General features: G+C 39.3%; 2 protein-coding genes across 2 annotated transcripts in view; one reads left to right on the top strand and one right to left on the bottom strand.

Moving 5' to 3' along the window:
• The window catches only part of WDR70 (WD repeat domain 70), a 272,504-nt gene extending 269,025 nt beyond the window's left edge, over positions 1-3,479 (bottom strand). The window contains exons 1-3 of the mRNA XM_077763475.1: positions 3,376-3,479; positions 3,214-3,279; positions 1,117-1,200 (exon numbers count right to left, since the gene is read on the bottom strand). Of these exons, the coding sequence (XP_077619601.1) occupies positions 1,117-1,200; positions 3,214-3,279; positions 3,376-3,400 (175 nt within the window). The 5' untranslated portion in view covers positions 3,401-3,479. The remainder of the gene's footprint in view (positions 1-1,116; positions 1,201-3,213; positions 3,280-3,375) is intronic.
• A 5,361-nt stretch (positions 3,480-8,840) lies between these two features.
• NUP155 (nucleoporin 155) overlaps positions 8,841-16,234 on the top strand; it is a 68,414-nt gene continuing 61,020 nt past the window's right edge. The window contains exons 1-3 of the mRNA XM_077763476.1: positions 8,841-9,110; positions 12,214-12,351; positions 14,777-14,873. Of these exons, the coding sequence (XP_077619602.1) occupies positions 8,954-9,110; positions 12,214-12,351; positions 14,777-14,873 (392 nt within the window). The 5' untranslated portion in view covers positions 8,841-8,953. The remainder of the gene's footprint in view (positions 9,111-12,213; positions 12,352-14,776; positions 14,874-16,234) is intronic.

Here is a 16,234-nt window from a genome sequence, read left to right on the forward strand (position 1 = left end):
GGGGTGGGTGGGTGGGTGGGGGTGTGGGTGTGTGTGTGTGATTTCACATAATGATATATTTTTTTTAATAGTATATGTACACAGTGGGCTTCTCTTCACAAAAATAAAACAAAAACTTATTCTTCCAAAGACTAAAAAACTCACATTAAGGTCACTTTCCAAATATATTACTGCTATATAATTTATCATTCTAAACCAAAAGGACAACAGGCAAAACAACATTCACTGAAATTTGTCTAAAAGTCCTATCTCTGATTTCTAGCCCTTTTTACTCTATCAGGATACAACTATTCCTTCTCCAATGTAAGAATGATCTGATTCAGATCCAAAGAAAGCAGTTGAGGAGTCAGTCTACTTGGAAAACCCCAAGGTGCTTTCCAGAACTGCCAACCACCTGGTATCAAACCAGACAGTCTGAAAATTAAGGCCTTCATTAAATGTGTGATACAACTCATTAATGCAGGGGTTCAACAGCAGCAGCCACATTCACTGTCTCAATTTTCTATACTGAGTCAACAGTCAGTGGTGTACACAGCTCTGAGTGCCACCTCTCGCTCAGCCTTCCAAATACTGGTTCCGCTGTAAGCAGGAAAAGAAAAAAATGAAATGAAAATGAGATAAAGGTGAAAGGAGAGGTAATAAAGAAACTGCTATTCTGATTCTTACAAATCAATTTAGAATCCTTGGTTGTTCACAGTGCACACTTCAAAAAGATGTTAGCATTCAGACTTTCTTATCCTACTTAGATGCAACTTTTTACACTAAAAAAAATAATAATAATAATAACCTCTGCGTCAAAAGGAATGAGCACATGTGGTCTTTTAACAATTTTGGAAAAAAAAAATTTTTTTAAAGAGAGAAAGTGCACGGGAGGGGGCAGGGGGAGTGGGAAAGAATCTTAAGCAGACCCCACACTCGGCAAGTAGCCCAACACAGGGCTGGGTCCCACAGCCCTGGATCATGACCCTGAGCCCAAATCAAGAGTCTTGAACACTCAACCGACTGAGCCACCCAGGCACCCCTTTCTCAGTCTTATATAACTGTCAATATACTTGTTTAAGGCATATACGGTATTTAAACCAATAAAAAAAAAAATCACATAACTGAACTTCTTACCCAGTGTTTTCCGACTTCTCTCCACAGCTGTTCTTCGCGTTTGTTCAAACATTGCTTCCAAATCAAATGTTCGAGCCTTTTTCCCTAAACAGAAATAAGTAGCGGACTGTGATCTTCTTGCACTGAGCTGGCCAAACTTTAGGTACTCAATAAATACTTATAACCATTTAGTCTGTTTCATTTATAGCATGGCTACGAGATAAATATCTAAGAAGAAAGAGTTTACTCCAGGGAATTTTTATTGAGAGGCAACTTTCCCATCCTCCTCTAATCCACCTGGACTCTACCCCTTAAAACTAACACTGGTGTCCTAGGCAGAAGGGAGAATGTTCACACCCTAATCTCTGGAACCTGCAAATATGTTATATCACACAGCAAAAGGGACTTTGTAGATGTAAGTAAGGTTATGGACTTTAAAACAGGTTACCCTGGTTTAAAACAGAAGATTATCCCAATCTAGTCACAGAAGCCCTTGCAAGCAAAGATGCAGAACAGATACAGCAGAAGTCAGGGAGATACGAAGTGTGAGAAGGACTGGAAACACTAGTTCATTTTAAGATCAAGGCAGCAAGATGACAAGGAATTGAGGTACCTTAAGGAGCTAAGAGACTCCCACCTGACAGCCACTAAGGAAACTGGGGCCTCAGCCCTAAAACCACAAGAAACCAAATTTTCACAACCTGAATGAACTTGGAAGCAGTATTTGTTTTCATCGGGTTTTTTTTTTTTTTAATAATAATGTCTACTCCATGTGAGTAAGAATATGGTAAAAATGTCATTCTTACATGATACTGACTTTTGTATAAATTGAAACAAACTTTCTGAAGAGCATTTCAACAAAATGTATAATTAGTTTTAAAAGACACATACCCAATTTTTTGGTTACTTTTTAATATTTATATTTTTACTATAGTCTCTTCTTTAGAATCTGCCCTATGAAAATACACATAAAATTCCTTTTACAAGAAAGTTACTTATAAAATGTTAATTTTAGTATTATTGAAAAAAGTTAGAAACTATGAAAAAGGAATTTTAAAGTATTACAAATTATGGCACTTTATTAAATAGGTTACCATTCAGCCATTAAAAGTCCTGTTTTGGAAGAGCATTTTATAACACGGGAAAATCTTTAGAGTATTAAGAATTAAATAAAGCATATAATTAAGAGTAATATAAAACTATATACATATGGTCTCAATTTTCTTGATAAACACACAACAGGAAAGACTGGAAAACAAAGTTCTAAGTCTTGGTTTCTAGATCATGAGATTATTAATCACTACTCTCTTCTTTCTCACTTATTGTGTTCTTCAGATTTCTTACTATTAATATATGTTACTTTTGACATTAGGGAAGAAGCTAAAGAAATGAAACACAGCAAGTACTATAATAATACACAAGTATGTAGTATTTTTGTAAACATAACCACCAAGGAGTAAAAATGCGGCAGAAGACATTACCATAATGAATGAGTAAATGAACGCCAACAAGAGACATGAGCACATTAGCCTGATATCTGTTCTATCCAAGACCCAAGAGAAGTGGAAAAACAATTTGCATTTCTTTCCTACAGACAGTAATGTTTTCAACAAATGATTACATCTCTGTTTGAAATGTTTATCTTTATCTAATAACAAGGCTCCACAGAGAGACTAAAGTAACGATTCCGGAAAAGAAAGGCTTGCATCAAAAAGGATTTAATAACGGTTATAATACCGCTTAACGGCTCACTTGTTGACAGAAAAGCCATCTTATTACAGACCACAGTTAATGGTTAGCTCTCAGTCGCAGGACACAAAAAGACAACTCCCTCCACCAACCAATACCGTCTACCGCGTGAGTCACAAAGCTATCTTTCTCTCTCACAAGGTTTTCCATACGTGTCACCTGAGCTGGTCCCAACAGACAAGAATTAGTAAATGGATGGAGAAGAGAGTACCCAGGAATTGCAAGGTATGCACACTAGAGTTAAAGTAACTAGGACTTGGCACAGCGGAAGGTGCAGAACAGAGGTGACAGCTGGGCCTCCCCTCTCAACCTGCGGTTCTTAAAACCTCTGCAAAAGGAGACGGAGCTAAGCATTAGACAGTCACTCACCGAACCCGGTGAAGCCCATGGTGACCGCCAGTTGCGGATCCGGTCCTGACGCGTCTGAGCCTGTCACTGAAGCAAAAAAAGAAGAGAGACCTTGTTAGTGCGGCGACGCCGGCACCTCCTGGCCCTACCCCACCCTGCCTGAGATCGCTCCACGGAACCCACCTTCACTGGGCCCGGGGCGCTCCATGGCCGGCCTCCTGCCGCCAAACGAGCCCAGGTACTACACAAACAGCAGCGGAAGACTCCCGGCAAACCCAGCAGGAAGTATCGTCTTCCAAGGCCGGCGCCGCCGCCGGGGCCAAGAGCGTCACATTCCGCGGAAGGATCGCGGCCCCCAGAGCTGCGCCGCCCTAGTGGGCTGGCGGGGCATAAGCACTGCAGAGACTACCTGATAATTCAGCCCGCTGGCTGAGAACATTATCTAGTTTCGGTCAGCATCTTTTCTTTTCTTTTATTGTCCTTTTTTCTTTATTTTTGTATTTTGTAGATTTTATTCAGTAACTATATATTATGGGTATACTAAGAATTTAGAAAAGAGAGAAAGAAAAATTGAGCCCCAAGAAACAAGTAGAGCTGTGGAAGCCCTCAATCTATTTCTCAATCTTGGCTGCATATTAGTATCACCTGGAGAGGTGTTTTGTTTTATTTTGGATTTTAATTCAAATATAGTTGACAAACAAAGTTATGCTAGTTTCAGACATACAGCAGAGTGATTCAACAAGTCTATATATTGTGCCCACAAGTGTAGCTATCATCTGTCACCATACAACACTTTTGCAACACCATTGCTTAGATTACCTTTGCTGTGTCTTTTTTTCCCCCCGATGACCTATTCATTCCAAAACTGGAAGCCTTTGTCTCCCACTCCGTTTCCCACTTCTGCCCAACCTCCTCCCCTCTGGCCACCCTCAATTGTTCATTGTATTTATGGGTCTGTTTCTGCATTTTGCTTGTGTGTTTGTTCATTTCTTAGATTCTACATATGAGCAAAATCATATGGTGTTTGTCTTTCTTTATCTTATTTTCTTTAGTATAATACTCTAGGTCCAACCATGTTATTGTAAATGACAAGATCTTATTTCTCGAGGGTGGAACTCACAAACTGTGAGATCGTGACCTGAGCTGAAGTTGGGCGCTTAACCAACCGAGGCACCCAGGTGCCCTAAGAATGTCTCAGTTTAAATTCTGAGTCTAATAATGTAATCTTGATTACTTACTTAGTCTCTCTGTGCTTTAAATTCTTTATCAGTTAAGTGGATAATTTAAGGATAGCACCTATCACCTTGCAGATTTTTCTGATGATTAAATGAGTTAATTTTCAAAAAGCAATTAGAATAGTGCCTGGCAAGTATTGCACACCCAAAAAACGTTGGCCATTATATTTTTTTATTTTTAATGTCTTACTTATTTTTGAGAGAGAGAGGGAGACAGAGTGTGAGCGAGAGAGGGGCAGAGAGAAAGGGAGAATCTGAAGCAGGATCCAGGCTCTGAGCTGCCAGCAGGGCCCAACAAACCCACAAACTTACAAGATTGTGACCTGAGCTGAAGTCGGGTACTCAACCAACTGAGCCACCCAGACACCCCAAATGTTGGCCATTATTAAGTACCAGATAGTAGTGAGAGTAGTGAAGACATAAAGCACAGTCTCTGCCCTCATGGAATTTCCATTTTAATGAGGATATTTTTAAAAACCTTAAATGCCTAATAGGGCTAGATAATCTACTTAGAGAGCTACTTGAGTAGTAGTTCTCAAAGTGTATTCTGCAGATTCCTCTAAAGGTGTTAATGAGATCAAAATTATTTTCATAATAATACTAAGACATCATTTGCTTTTTTCACTCTATTAACATTTGCACTGATGATGCAGAAGCAATAGTGGGTAAAATTGCTGGTGCCTCAGCATAAATCAAGGCAGTGAGAAGCAAATTGTTATACTAGTCCTCGTATTCCTCACTGTTATATAGCTAGCGTAAACAAAAATGAATGAAATGAGTGTCACTTTGAGGAAAACAACTCACTATACTTGTTACTAATGAAAATCAGAGCTCTTAAGGGAAAATTAGAAACTTGAAAAATTTATCAAGATTGTATCAAAATTGAAAAAAAGGTTGGATCAACTACCATAAGCTTAACAACTTCCCAATATGTATAAGATATTTTTATTAAGATATATCAACACAATCATTTTTTCTATTGATTAATGAAATAGGTCAACATTTGGAAGTCTGCATAACTTAGAGAACCAATATTTCCCAAATGACCAACACATGTTTCAGAATCATGCATGAATAGAAGGTCCATTCAAAGTACAAGATAGACAAGTGGTTCTTAATTTAACAAAGTTCAAAAAAAAAAAAAACCAAACCTCACTGATGGTTTCAAATTCCACATCATAACTAACCTGTAAGAAACTATACCACTTGTCAAGTTTAGGTATACTATCAAAGAAGAACATTCACAACTATCTAAAAAGGTTATTAAAATACCTCTCATTTTCCCACTATGTAACTGTGTAAAGCCTGCTTTTCTTCATATACTTCAAGTAAACAACATATATCATATGGGGCGCCTGGGTGGCTTAGTCGGTTAAGCATCCGACTTTCGCTTAGGTCATNTACGTATCTTATTTTCTTAAGCCAGACATTTAAGAGAGTTGCAAAAATGTAAACAATGCCATTCTTCTTATATTTTAGTTTTAGAAACTATGGTCATTTTTCATAAAGTATCATTTATATTAAAATGGATTACGCTTATTCTCTTATTTATTTTTTTAGGTTCATTCTTGTAAATAACTTTTTAAATTTATAATTTTTAAGAGATATTCTATTATTACCAAATATAGCCCATACAAAACAAAAACTCTTTATAATCCTTAATTGTTAAGAGTCTCAATAGTCTTGATCACACAACCCTGGGGTCACGACCTGAGCTGAAGTCAAGAGTCAGACGTTGGGGCACCTGTATGGCTCAGTCGGTTAAGCCTCAGACTTCGGCTCGGGTCATGATCTCACGGTTTGTGAGTTCAAGCCCTGTGTGGGCTCTGTGCTGGCAGCTAGCTCAGAGTCTGGAGCCTGCTTCAGATTCTGTGTCTCCCTTTCTCTCTGACCCTCCCCTGTTCATGCTGTCTCTCTCTCTCTCTCTAAGAAATAAATAAAACAGAAGAAAAAAAAAAAGAGTCAGACTCTCAACTAAGTGAGACACCCAGGCACTTCGCAGTGCAGGAATACTAGACTAGTATTGCCAGATCATCCAATTTGTGAAATTGGAAACTCCCAATCATATATTTTATCTCAAATTAAAAACACTGTACCAGACCATCAGTTTTTAATCAGTGGTCTTCCAAATAAGAAGACTGACAGCTGGAGACCCATTTGCCTATTTATCCACCAATAATACAAGCCTAATTTTTCCTACTATATTTACTATGAGGTCTTAAATTATATCTATAGATCTGTAATGTTATGGAAATTTTGATATTAAGAAAATCAGTCAACCCCTTATTTGAGGTAATAAAAAATAATTCAAGTAGCAAAATATTACAGTTTAGCAAAGACCATAGTTTTGTATTTTGGGTGCACGAGCACAAGAGCACCTGGTTCGAGGGATCCGCAACACAGGAGGTTCAGCCACATGCCACTGACAAAGTCCAAAGGCAGAGAGACCAGCAGTGGTAAAACAAGAAAGGAAATTATGTCAGTAAGGCCAACACCCAGAAGACAGCAGTCTCGCATCTCAAAGACTATCTCCAAAGTGCTGAAAATGACTTCTAGGTTTATATAAGTAAAATGTGAGACAAAGGTCAGTAGGTACCTGCAAGGGGGCAGCAAAGGCCAGGTCAATCAATATCTTGGGGGTCAACTACAGATGGAGTCTTGGTGGCTCAGGACAGTCCTTAGTGTTTGAAGGGGTAGTTTCAGGCTGTAAAGATGAACTTAATCAGTTAGAAAGTTTGAGGTCAAAATGGAGGTAGTTGAAGTCCTCCATCAGTTTAGCCAGTTAATAAGGAGTAATGCAGTTATTGACCTTCTAAACTATGAATATAATTGGATGAATCTTACTTAAGTGTGGTTCTAAATAGGACTAAATGAGGACAGCTACTATTTCTTTTTTTTTTTAATGTTTTATTTATTTCTAGGAGAGAGAGAGAGAGACAGCGTGAGCAGGGGAGGGTCAGAGAGAGAGGGAGTCACAGACTGAAACAGGCTCCAGGCTCTGAGCTGGCAGTCAGCACAGAGCCCGACGCGGGGCTCAAACCCAAGAACCGCGAGATCATGACCTAAGCGAAAGTCGGACGCTTAACCGACGAAGCCACCCAGGCGCCCGGGACAGCTACTATTTCTAAATAGGGATTGCTTTTTGATAGAGTACTTTGACCACTCAAGTTGCCTTCTGTATGAAATGGAGTCTATCTTCCCTCTCCTTGCTCATATCTTACCCTTCTACTGCAGTTAATACAGACCCCATAAAAAATTATCGTGGTACACTTAATTGCTTTACTTTGTGTATCCCTGCACGTATCATGCACCTTGAGGACAGGAATGTGCTAGTTTGATATTCCCAGTACCAAGCACAGTGTGTGACACAAATTATAAATTCAATTTCTATAGCCCTTGGTGATCTACCAGGTGGCCTACTTTATACCAGTCCCTCTAATTTGTGCTGGGGAATCAAACCATGAATTAGAACACTTCTCTTCCTCTGTGTAATGAAAAATAAAGGAAGGCAGCCGCTCCCCGCATGGAACAAATGATTCAGTAAGCAGACAATTCTTAAAGTTGTAGTTTGTTGTTTTGTTTTGTTTTTTTCGATGGTGGCGGGGCAGGGGACACACAAGTGGGGGAGAGACACAGAGAGGTAACAAATCCCAAGCAGAGTTGAAAGCAGGGTTCCAACTCAGGACGTGTGAGGTCATGATCTGAGCCTAAACCAAGAGTCAGATGCGTAATGGCTGAGCCACCCAGACGGCCCTACAATTCTTTATCATTACGGTAACCATGCACAAATAGAAAAGCCTGATGAATTTTTTATAAAGCAGGTTCCAGACACAATAGGACATCCAGAGTCGCATGCACTGCTGACTGAGCCAGCCAGAAAAGAATTTTAATTTACACTGAAGCCTGTAAAAAACGTCGTGAAATTTTGGTTCCCACGTGAACGCCTACAAACTCAACTCTCACAAGAGAAGTTGGAGTACCAAAAAAATTAACGCGCAAACTCAGAAGCAGTTGCACTTGAAGGATTCCAATCTGGGAACCTCGAGACAAGATCCAGGGCTCGCGATACCCACCAGAGCCGTTGCAGCCCGTGCTGCCACCCACAGCCCTGCTCCCACCTACCCGATCCCTGTTCCCTTCTCCTCCCCTCCTCACCCTTTCCCACCCCTCCCAGCCCTCTCCTTTCGCAGTCCTTTCCCTTCCCCCTTCTTTCCTGCCTTCCCTATACAACCTAGACCGACTTCTACTCCCGGACGCGCCAACCCTCCGGGCTACGCTCAGGGAAGTGCCCCCGCCCACTCGCCCCGCCCCTAACGTCCTGCCCTCTCAACCTCTTCCTCTCGGAGGCTGCAAAACAGCCTTCAAATTCCCCTCCGGACGAGCCGGAAGTGCGTCATACAGAGGCGCCGAGGCGCTCGTTTGGCGCGCGCGCCCCAAGCTACGGGTCTGAATTAGGGTCTTAGGTTTTCTTTCCTTTCTTCTTGGTTCTTGACTGTTTCTGGACCCTGGTGTCTCCGAGCTTCGACATGCCGTCTTCTTTACTGGGCTTGGCGATGCCGGCCTCCACCTCGGCCTCAGCCCTGCAGGAAGCTCTGGAAAATGCAGGGCGGCTTATCGACCGTCAGTTGCAAGAAGACCGCATGTACCCGGACCTTTCCGAGCTTCTCCTGGTGTCTGCCCCAAGTGAGTGATCAATGCCCGTTTGGTGACTGCTTTCTCATCCCAAAGGAGTCTCCCCTAACTTCCTAACTAGGTTCTTATCCCCAGGGTGGACTCGGCGAAGACATTTTGAGATTTAGGGCCCTGTTTGCTACATTTTGGACAGCAAAAAAGAGCCTGTTATCACTTTCTTTTCTTTCCTTACTTCACTGCCGACATTTGAGAGAATAAGAGTGACGAAGTTTCCCATCTGAAGCAGAGGGAAAGACCCCAACCTTAATGAGCTGCTCACTGCCTCCAAGTGTTCATCACCGAGGCCAGATGAGTAAGATCACCTGATAACAAGTCTCACTCTTGGTAATTCCTCGTATCAACATTAGAGTAAATCAGGCGAGCAAGTGAAATTGATTTGGAAATTTACCATCTCTCTCAAAGATACTCTTTATTATGTGTAGAGTTAGTGTAATATAAAGTCTTTTAATATATAGGTTGTTAAAAAGAACTACCAGTGGAATAAAGGAAGAGAACGGGGATATTAGCAGTGATGATGGACAGGGAGGGTAAGGCAGTGTATGTGACAACAAAAGAGAGGTGACTGGAAAATATTTTAACAATTTTATTTTTTTTAATGTTTTATTTATTTTTGAGAGAGAGAGAGCATGAGCAGGGGAGGGTCAGAGAGAGAGGGAGACACAGAATCTGAAACCGCCTCCAGGCTCCGAGCTAGCTGTCAGCACAGAGGCCGACGCGGTGCCTGAACCCACAAACCGTGAGATCATGACCTGAACCGAAGTCGGACGCTTAACCGACTGAGCCACCCAGGCGCCCCTATTTTAACAATTTTAAATGATGACCAGACTTCGGAAGGCGTATAGAAATAAATGACTTGATTAAAAAAAAAAAGTGACCCCTTTTTCAGACAGATGTTGGAAAAAAGCAGAGAAGTGTAAGATCGAGATAAGATTTGGGGTAAGCAATAACCAAGGTAAAATAATAAGGACAATCTGTGCAATATAAACCTAAATGACACTTCTAAAGATTTATAAAAAATTGTTGAGTAGGCGTGTAGTCAAAGATAAAAACAAAACAAATTTACTGTTGTATCTGACAGCTACTTACCAGTGAGCTTGTCTTCTAAGAACTGAGTGGCCCATTAGCAGCTCTCATCTTTAACAGCATTACTCCCTTTGACCTCCTTAGGTTTGAAAAGCAAGATGTAAAAACCATGGATACATTCTTGTACTCTTATCTGACCCCAATTGATTCTATCCAACTTTACACATACCTCTCCAACCTAATCTTCTCAACTTCTTTGTTTCAGTCACACTGAATTTAACATGTCCATAAGACACCCTTTCTTCAGGATTCTGTTTTATGTCATCATTTACTTCATCACTTCTGGAATGTTCCTTGTTTGCTTGACATTCCTCCAAACCCCGTTAAGTATCACTTCCTTTGTGAGGGCCTTCTTAACCATTCACATCCTCACCTGAGTTATTAATTCCATCCTTTGTGCTCCCACTGCCATTTAACATTCCTGTTAACATTTAACATGTCCACTTAGCAGTATCCTGTTAAAATTATTATGCTTTAAGATTGAATGGTATGTTTGGGATTTGCTTAAAAAAAAAAAAATCCATTAGAGGGGCACCTGGGTGGCTCAGTCGGTTAAGCATCCGACTTCAACTCAGGCCATGATCTCATGGTTTGTGAGTTCAAGCCCCCCATCAGGCTTTGTGCTGACAGCTAGGAGCCTGGAGCCTGTTTTGGATTCTGTGTCTCTGCCCTTCCACTACTTGTGCTGTCTCCCAATCTCTCTCAAAAATAAACACTAGAAGAAATCCATTAGAGAAGGAGTAGCTAAGAATATAAATGAAACCTAATTGGACATGTTATTGCTAATGTTGAAGCTGGGTAATCAATCAGTATATAGGGATTGATTGCATTTTCTTTCTCACATATTTTAAATTTCCATAGTACATTTAGAATTTCTTTTTTTGTTGCTTATTTACTTATTTTGAGAGAGAGCATGTGCATGAGCAGGGTAGGGGCAGAGAGAGGGAGAGAGAGAATTCCAAGCAAGCTACATGCTAACAGCTCAGAGCCCGACTTCAGGCTGCATCTCATGAATTGTGAGATGACCTGTGCCAAATCAAGAGCCAGACGCTTAACCTCTGAGCCACCTAGATGCCCTAGAATGTCTTTTATATGTCAATTTTCCCCAACATCTTTGGAGAAAAGAGCCTGGAAAGGTGCCTGGATAAAAAGGTCATCAGTTAGATCTAAAGAATACCTGCTGCTTAAAGACCTAAGAAGGACAGGCTAAATAGATCAGCCCACTCCTGCCCTTTGTTGTCTGTATCTTAGAGCAAGAGAAAGGTTGCCAAATGAGAACACTTTATAGAGTAGTCTGTGGTTCCCCCCAATAAAATATTGCTTTTATAGCATTATATGTATTTATCTTATTGGTGTGGGAGGGGTGGTCTAACAAAAACATAAGAATTTTTTTAATCTACTAATATTTAAGTGGGAAAAGAAATAGCTATTTTCCTCCCATCAGTATTTCTTTGTCCACAGATGTTTTATCTGACAGTCACAAAGTGGTTTTATAAATATTTTCACTTTTCAGATTAGTAAAATAATACAAAGAAACTAAATCATTGAACTAAATACATCCTTATGAAGTAAGTCTTTGCGAAGGATAAACTGGTTAGTGCTGAAACCAGTCATTACCCCTCTTTTAACACTGGATTTTCTCAGGCCTCTTTTATGTTTGGTCAGAATTACTTTATTTTGTCTATATATCTTTTTTTTTTTTAATGTTTGTTTATTTTGAGAGCGTGAGTGGGGGAGAGGCAGAGAGAGAGGGAGACACAGAATCTGAAGTGTGCTCCAGGTTCTGAGCTGTCAGCAGAGAGCCTGATGCAGAGCTAGAACCCACAAACCTTGAGATCATGACATGAGCCTAAGTCGGGTGCTCAACTGATTGAGCCACCCAGGTGCCCCATCTCTGTATCTTTATAACCACCAGATGTACAATTTTTTTGTAGCTCGCAGTGCCTCAATATGCCCAGTTGATGTTCAGTACATTATTATTCTAATAAATGCTTTGTTTTATTACTTGTAGATAATCCCACTGTTTCCGGCATGTCAGATATGGATTATCCTCTACAAGGACCTGGTTTGCTGTCAGTACCCAATCTTCCAGAGATCAGTTCCATCCGAAGGGTTCCTCTCCCACCTGAACTTGTTGAGCAGTTTGGACGTATCCTACCTTGTTTTTAACTCCTTAACGTTTTTAAAAATTAGTATTCTTATTATAATACTTGCTTTGTGCTTAATGCTGTGTTGTTCATTTAAGAGTTTTATTTAAAAAACATTTCAAGTATGTCAGTAATTTGCCATGTGTGTAGAAAATGTCATATAAAATTGAGTGTTGAAAATTGAATCACACTTTAATTGTCCTGGGACATTGAAGAGAGTGAATCGTTTACAAGGAATCCTGCATTTTTGAATGATATTATTGCAAAGTAGTACTTTTCCAGTGAAATGCTATTCAAGGAGACGTTTTTACCCCATTTTAGGTTGAAGACCCCTGATTTTCATTTTAATTTTTTCTCATATTTTAACATTTTAAAACTGGGATGTTGTTCTAAAAATGTTTAAAAATAAACAAAAACTGCCAGGTACTTCTTTTTGCACATCCCCAAAAGTTTTTGGTATGGTTTGGCACTTACTGGTATCTTAGAATTAAAGTTTAGGGGGTACCTAGGTGGCTAAGTTGGTTAAGCATCCCACTCTTGATTTTAGCTCAGGTCATGATCTCACAGTTTGTGAGATCGAGACCCACATTGGGATCAGTGCTGAGTGCACAGAGACTGCTTGGGGATTCTCTCTCTCTCTCTTTTCCTCCCTCTGCCCCTGCCCTGCCCATGCTTACCTTCTTTCTCAAATAAAATAAACTTTAAAAAAAATCTTAAGAAAGAATTAAAATTACAGGTGATTGCATTTCTAAGGATCACAATAAGAATGAAACACATAGACTGAATTGCTAGGGGAGTTTTCTTACCCTCTTAAAAAAAGATTTTATCTGATTTTCTTAAAGTATGGCATACCTTATAAAGGCATTAGATTTAATAATTATTTGCTAGGAAGCTTCTATATTAATCTACAGCCCTCATAATATAGACGTTAAGATGATACACTAAAATTTAATTTGAGACTTTCAAAAGTATATTAAACTGGGGGTGCCTGGGTCACTCAGTTAAGCGTCCGGCTTCAGCTCAGGTCATGATCTCATAGTTCATGGGTTCAAGCCCTGCGTCAGGCTCTGTGCTGATAACTAGCTCAGAGCCTGGAGCCTGCTTTGGATTCTGTGTCTCCCTCTCTCTCTGACCCTCCTCTGCTCACGCTGCCCCTCTCTCTCTCAGAAATAAATAAAACATTAAAAATAAATAAAGCGTATTAAACTATTTAAAGGAAAAGTGTTTCAAATTTCAGTACAGTCTGATTTAGAAAAATGAAGTAAATAGTTACAAGTAGAAAAACCAGTAGAATCTAATATTTTCCCTAAACTTTTCAGTGCTTCTCTGAGACTTTGTAAAATGTTATTAAACATACAATACCTCTAAAAAAAAAAAAAAAATACAATACCTCTTATCCCATACTCTACCCTTTCTTAGTTTCTTAATATTCTTTAATACTATGCAGAAATTTTTCATTTAATTAAATTATTTCACAATTGTTTCCTTGTAGTACAATTATACAATTCTTTTTGTCTGTTTTTCTTTATTTTTTTATGTTTATTCATTTTTGAGAGAAACAGAGTGTTAGCAGGGGAGGGGCAGAGAGAGAGGGAGACACAGAATCTGAAGCAGGCTCCAGGCTCTGAGCTGTCAGCACAGAGCATGATATATAGTGCAAACTCACGAACCATGAGATCATAACTTGGGCTGAAGTCAGATGCCTAACCGACTGAGCTACCCAGGCGCCCTTTTTTGTCTCTTTTTCAATTGCACTATATATAAGAAGCTTGCAGATTGTCACCTGGCTTAACTTTAGCATGCCATGTGCTTTTTTTTTTTTTTTTTAATCACTCTTGCTCTTATACAGTTAGGAGACATTGATCCAGTAGAATAGTTTTTTCATGTCAAAATTTCGATGATGTTATTCATAACCACTCTTCTTTAGTTAATAATGGTAACATTATATTTGTCCTTTAAAATACATTTTAAGTGGTCAAATAGCATTATTTAGGAATTGTAAATTACAGGTTTGTTTCTGTCATACACTATGTCTTTAAGCTCATTAGAAATCAAGATATTTTATTTGCTCTTTTTCTTAATCTTTTTAACATTTATTTTTGAGAGACAGAGCATGAGTGAGGGCAGGAGGCTGGCAGTCAGAGCGAGAAGGAGACACAGAATCCAAAGCAGGCTCACAGGCTCTAGGTTCTGAGCTGTCAGCACAGAGCCTGATGCGAGCCTTGAACTCACGAACCGTGTGATCGTAACTTGAGCTGAAGTTGGACACTTAACCAGTTGAGCCACCAGGCGCCCCTTATTTGCTTTTGTGTTAAAGAGTAGACAAATCATGATTTTTTCATCATGAATTCTAAATCAAAATCTTTCAAAACAAGCTTAAGAAAGAGAAGATTGGAATCTGTTTACCTTACATCCACACTACTTCAGATATGCAGTGTAACTGCATGATGGGCGTGTTCCCTCCTATCAGCAGAGCTTGGCTTACAATAGACAGTGACATATTCATGTGGAACTATGAAGATGGGTATGTATTTAACGCTGGTTTGCTTTAGCATCATTAGAATTTAGATCATCTTAATTGCAGCTGGTAGTCTACTCATCAGAAGCTGCCTGGTTTATTTTTCATTCATCTAACATCTGGGTTAGTTCTTCTCTGTATGCATACCAGTCACCTGGGAATGGGGTTAAAATGCAGATTCTGCTATTGTAGTTCTGAGTGAGCCTCAAGAGTCCATATTTGTAACAAGCTCCCCGTGATGCTGCCAGTTTACTACCACTCTAAGTAGCAGGGGTCTAGTTTCCAAGCTCTTATCTTCCAGTAGTTTTTTGAGAGATGGTTTGACATCTTTAAAGACCTGTATTTTTGATGCATTTCTATGAATTGGGAGGCTCTTAATTTATCAAACTGGCTAAACAGTTTTGTTCTGTGAGCTTGGCCATGTGTAATTTGAGTGTATATAGTAATCTGAGTGAAGGCCCAACACACATTTGCTAAAATAGTTTATTGGTCTGGTAATCTCACTCTGACTTTTTAAAGATAAATTTTGGCTTACTAACGTTTCTCTGCCGTAATGTCTTTCGGTGATTAGTGGGATGACCAGAGGAAGGCCTTGTACTTGTTACTCTTGCCCTTGGGTAATTAAAGCACCTGTTAGGAATACATACATACATACACTATCATTGAATTGAAGCGACACTAAATGAGAACTTGTAGCTAAATGAAAATATTTTCATTCACTGATTTTTTTTTCATTTAGAACTTTTCATAGCTATTTTTTATGGTTGAACTGTCATATAGTCCTAATAGCAGTGATGTGTGGTTGTGATTGCTCTTCACATACCATGAACTTTAGTCTAGTTTCTTATATTATCGTAACATAGTCATTTTGATTTTAAGGAGTAAAACTTCTTCATTTAGGTGTGGATCCGTTTAGAAAACCAAATGCAAAAACATTTAGGTAATAGAAAAAATGTAAGGATAATTTCCTTAAGAAAGATTTCTCTTTAATAAAAATTTCTGTATTTCCATCAACATGTAATGTATCCATGTAATGTTAAGTTTATTATGTATCAGACACTCTTTTGTGCTAGCAACAATATTGGATGTGGTGAGTGTAGTTCCTGTCTGCAAACTAGAACTCATTTAAAGAAAAATTACTTGAACAGTGTGCTTACTGAAAAAATTAAGACACACGTCTTGAGTGTATAAATCTTGAGTTCACAAATTCAATTCTGCAGAAATGTTAAGTTTCAATTATTCCATTAGCTTTCTATTTTAAATCCTAATTCCACCTGGATAATTGGACATAATCTTGCTCAGTTCATTGTTCTGAAACCCCTGACTTCCCCAGTATTGGTCTTAGTTTCTGGAGGTTGTGCCACTTA

The sequence above is a fragment of the Crocuta crocuta genome, unplaced genomic scaffold, assembly GCF_008692635.1.
Source record: "Crocuta crocuta isolate KB4526 unplaced genomic scaffold, BGI_CrCroc_1.0 scaffold4, whole genome shotgun sequence".
Lineage (NCBI taxonomy): Eukaryota > Metazoa > Chordata > Mammalia > Carnivora > Hyaenidae > Crocuta > Crocuta crocuta.